General features: G+C 49.2%; 1 protein-coding gene across 1 annotated transcript in view; it reads right to left on the reverse strand.

Moving 5' to 3' along the window:
- Nucleotides 1–2435, reverse strand: part of LOC101996926 (histone H2A.V) — a 14319-nt gene extending 11884 nt beyond the window's left edge. Inside the window, exon 1 of the mRNA XM_005366203.3 lies at nt 2335–2435. Within this exon, the coding sequence (XP_005366260.1) occupies nt 2335–2337 (3 nt within the window). The 5' untranslated portion in view covers nt 2338–2435. The remainder of the gene's footprint in view (nt 1–2334) is intronic.
- Nucleotides 2436–2856: the final 421 nt, after the last annotated feature.

The following is a 2856-nucleotide window of genomic DNA, read 5'->3' on the forward strand; positions in this document are numbered from 1 at the left end:
AAAAAAAAAAAAAAAAAAAAAATCGTTGATGACTGAAAAAGAGAAAATATGTAAAAACTGGGCTATGGAGCTGGCTCAGCACGTACATGTAACTGGCATTAACCTTACCACCTCGGCTTGAGCCTGAGACTCACTGGTGGAATGAGGACAGACTTAGGCAAGCTGTCCTCTGACCTCATAAGCCCACCCTTACATATACACAATGAATACAAACTTTGTCTGGGTTTAAAAAGTTTATTCCAAAATATACATACATAAATAAAAAAGTTTATTCATGGGAAAGGAACATACTGAAATAGATTTTCGCCTTGAAAATTGGATACTTTGCCTTTTATTTCCCGTCATTTTTTTTTCTTTTTTTCTTTTTTTTTAACCAAGGACAACCAACGCCATCAGTATATTTTTTTCTCTTAATGCTTATGTATTTTTGGGTAGATATTGGAAACCTATCACTACAATGTGTGAAAGAAAAACTAACCGGGATCATAAAAACCAACCGCCTGAGGCCGGGCGGTGGTGGCCCACACCTTTAATTCCAGCACTCGGGAGGCAGAGACAGGTTAATCTCTGTGAGTTCGAGGCCAGCCTGGTCTACAAGAGCTAGTTCCAGGACAGAACAAGACACCAAAGCTACACAGAGAAACCCTGTCTCAAAGCACAAAGAAACAAACAGAAACTCCTAACTGCCTGAGCAGATTAACTTCTGCAAGTAACTCCTGCAGTCACCATACAATGACAGCTGATAGAACTTTTCTAGTTTGAGGTCTGAGAATTTTACAGTCCAAACTTGGCTACTTTCCACTGGCCAATCTGTTTATAGTCATCTACTAAACACCTCACATGTCATCAACATGAGACACATTACACTATTTGTCAGATGAGAAATGATAGCCTGGGGTTGGCTTTAACTTTGAAGGCAGCCGCACCTGTTGAAGGTACCTGTCTCGTGAAGATGTAGGTGAAACTCAAAGTACTAAGACTGATGTGATGATGTGATGATGGACTTCCTAATAGGTTTGCTTAGGAGACATTGACACAAATCAGATTTAGCTAAAGGAGCACTGCCTCCAAAAGAACCCAAAGATAGGCAGTGCAGTTAGGCTAACCATGCCTGTTCCTGATAAGGGGAATTTAGGATGCTAGGATACAGTAGTTTATTCACAGGGACTGACCCAGTCAGTTAGACTCCATTCCCACGGCAAAGGAGACAGCACCGATTTATGACCAGCAGTTACGCCCAGATTCCCACACCCAAACACAAATCAAGGCGGCAGGCAGCACAGGGTCACAAGCATCATTAAGTCCTAGTCTGCCATTTATTCCCCGGAGCTCTTATCAGGGAAAACATAATTCTGTCAGGTGGGAAAGATGACCCAGGAAACGACTATTCGAAAAAAGAAGAACAACAATGGCATACTTACAATAATCCTGGTAATATGTAGTATTTTTTGCTGTGTAAATCTCCTATCTGCCTAAGTGGCCAGACTTGCAATCTCCTGCCTCTGTTTTAATTGTTCGAAGTGTAACCTGGGACCCGAAACCGAAAAGAGATTTCAGGATGACAGTGTCTGTGGAATGCACAAGCCTAAAATGTACATAAATTAGAGCTCCCGATGAAGGCTGGCTCTTGCTTAGGTGTTAACCCAGCCGGACATGCGCTACTAAATAGTTTTTCCTTAATTAATCTCTTACGTGTGTGGACAGACTCACTATTGGGAAGACATGTTATTTCTTTAACAGTGAAAGGATACTTAGAACAGGAATACCGACATCAATACAATTCCATAACTGAGAGCGTCATTCCCTCTAACAATTTTGACGCAACGCACAGGTTTCCGTTGCTTTTAGCACTTTCTCCTTCCCCTGAATTTAGAATGGTGCTAAAGTTTTATTTACTTTCGTTTCTAAAAGTCCGCTTTCATCTAGATCCGAACTACAGAATGAAAAGATACTTTCAGATGAAGCCCTGTAAATAAACCGTTGCCTTTAAAGAAGTGGGAGCATAATCCGGTGATCGCCTCAAGCCGGTGCAAACCGCGCACCGACCGAGCGGTACCGGTGGGCAGGGTCAGAACTCCTCCGATCCTCAGCAGGGGCATTACGTAACCCGGCGCCGGAGACTCCGCACTGGCCCGGCGGCGGCGGGTCCTCCTCCCGGCGCCGCTGAACCCGCCCCTGCTTCTGCTTCCCGCGTCCGGCGCGGCTCCCCAGGCGGAGTCCGGCCCCGGCGGGCGCTCCCGCTCGGCTGCGCGACACCGCCCACTCCCAGCGCCACAGGTGGAGGCGCCGCCCGGGGCTTCCGCGAGCCTGCTCCCCGCGCCGCCCCGCACTCACCATGGTCTCGGCCGCGCGACGCCCACTGTCGCCCCGCGCCGCCGCCGCCGCTCTTGCAGCTGGACCACCGCTGCCGGAGCCGGACAATGCCCCCGGCCCGCCTCGCGCCGCCGCCACCAATAGCCGCTCGTGTTGTTCATTTGAACCTCGGCGGCGGGCCAATGGGACGCTTCCTTCTAGCCTGAACTCCGCCCTCTCGGCACCGCCTCCCCAACGGCTGTTTGTTTTTGCACACGGCACTTGGAGGCGGGGCCTCCAACCCCAACATTGACGCGCTCTCCGCCTCTCTCCTGGCGCGGAGTCTGATGAACAGAAGAACGAACCAATGGGAGAGGAGAAAAGCCAATGAAAACATTGCCGGCCGCGCCGGAGGCGGGAGTCTGGGAACAACAGCGGGGTGAGCCAACGGACCAGAGTGATTCGGGGCCCCTGTGCCTTTCCCGCCCGTGCACGAGCCAGCTAGGCCTTCTTAGTTTGCTTTGTTTTTCTTCTGTTGCTAGAAGTTTAGGGGAAATGTCCAAG

This window comes from Microtus ochrogaster, unplaced genomic scaffold (genome assembly GCF_000317375.1).
Source record: "Microtus ochrogaster isolate Prairie Vole_2 unplaced genomic scaffold, MicOch1.0 UNK6, whole genome shotgun sequence".
NCBI lineage: Eukaryota > Metazoa > Chordata > Mammalia > Rodentia > Cricetidae > Microtus > Microtus ochrogaster.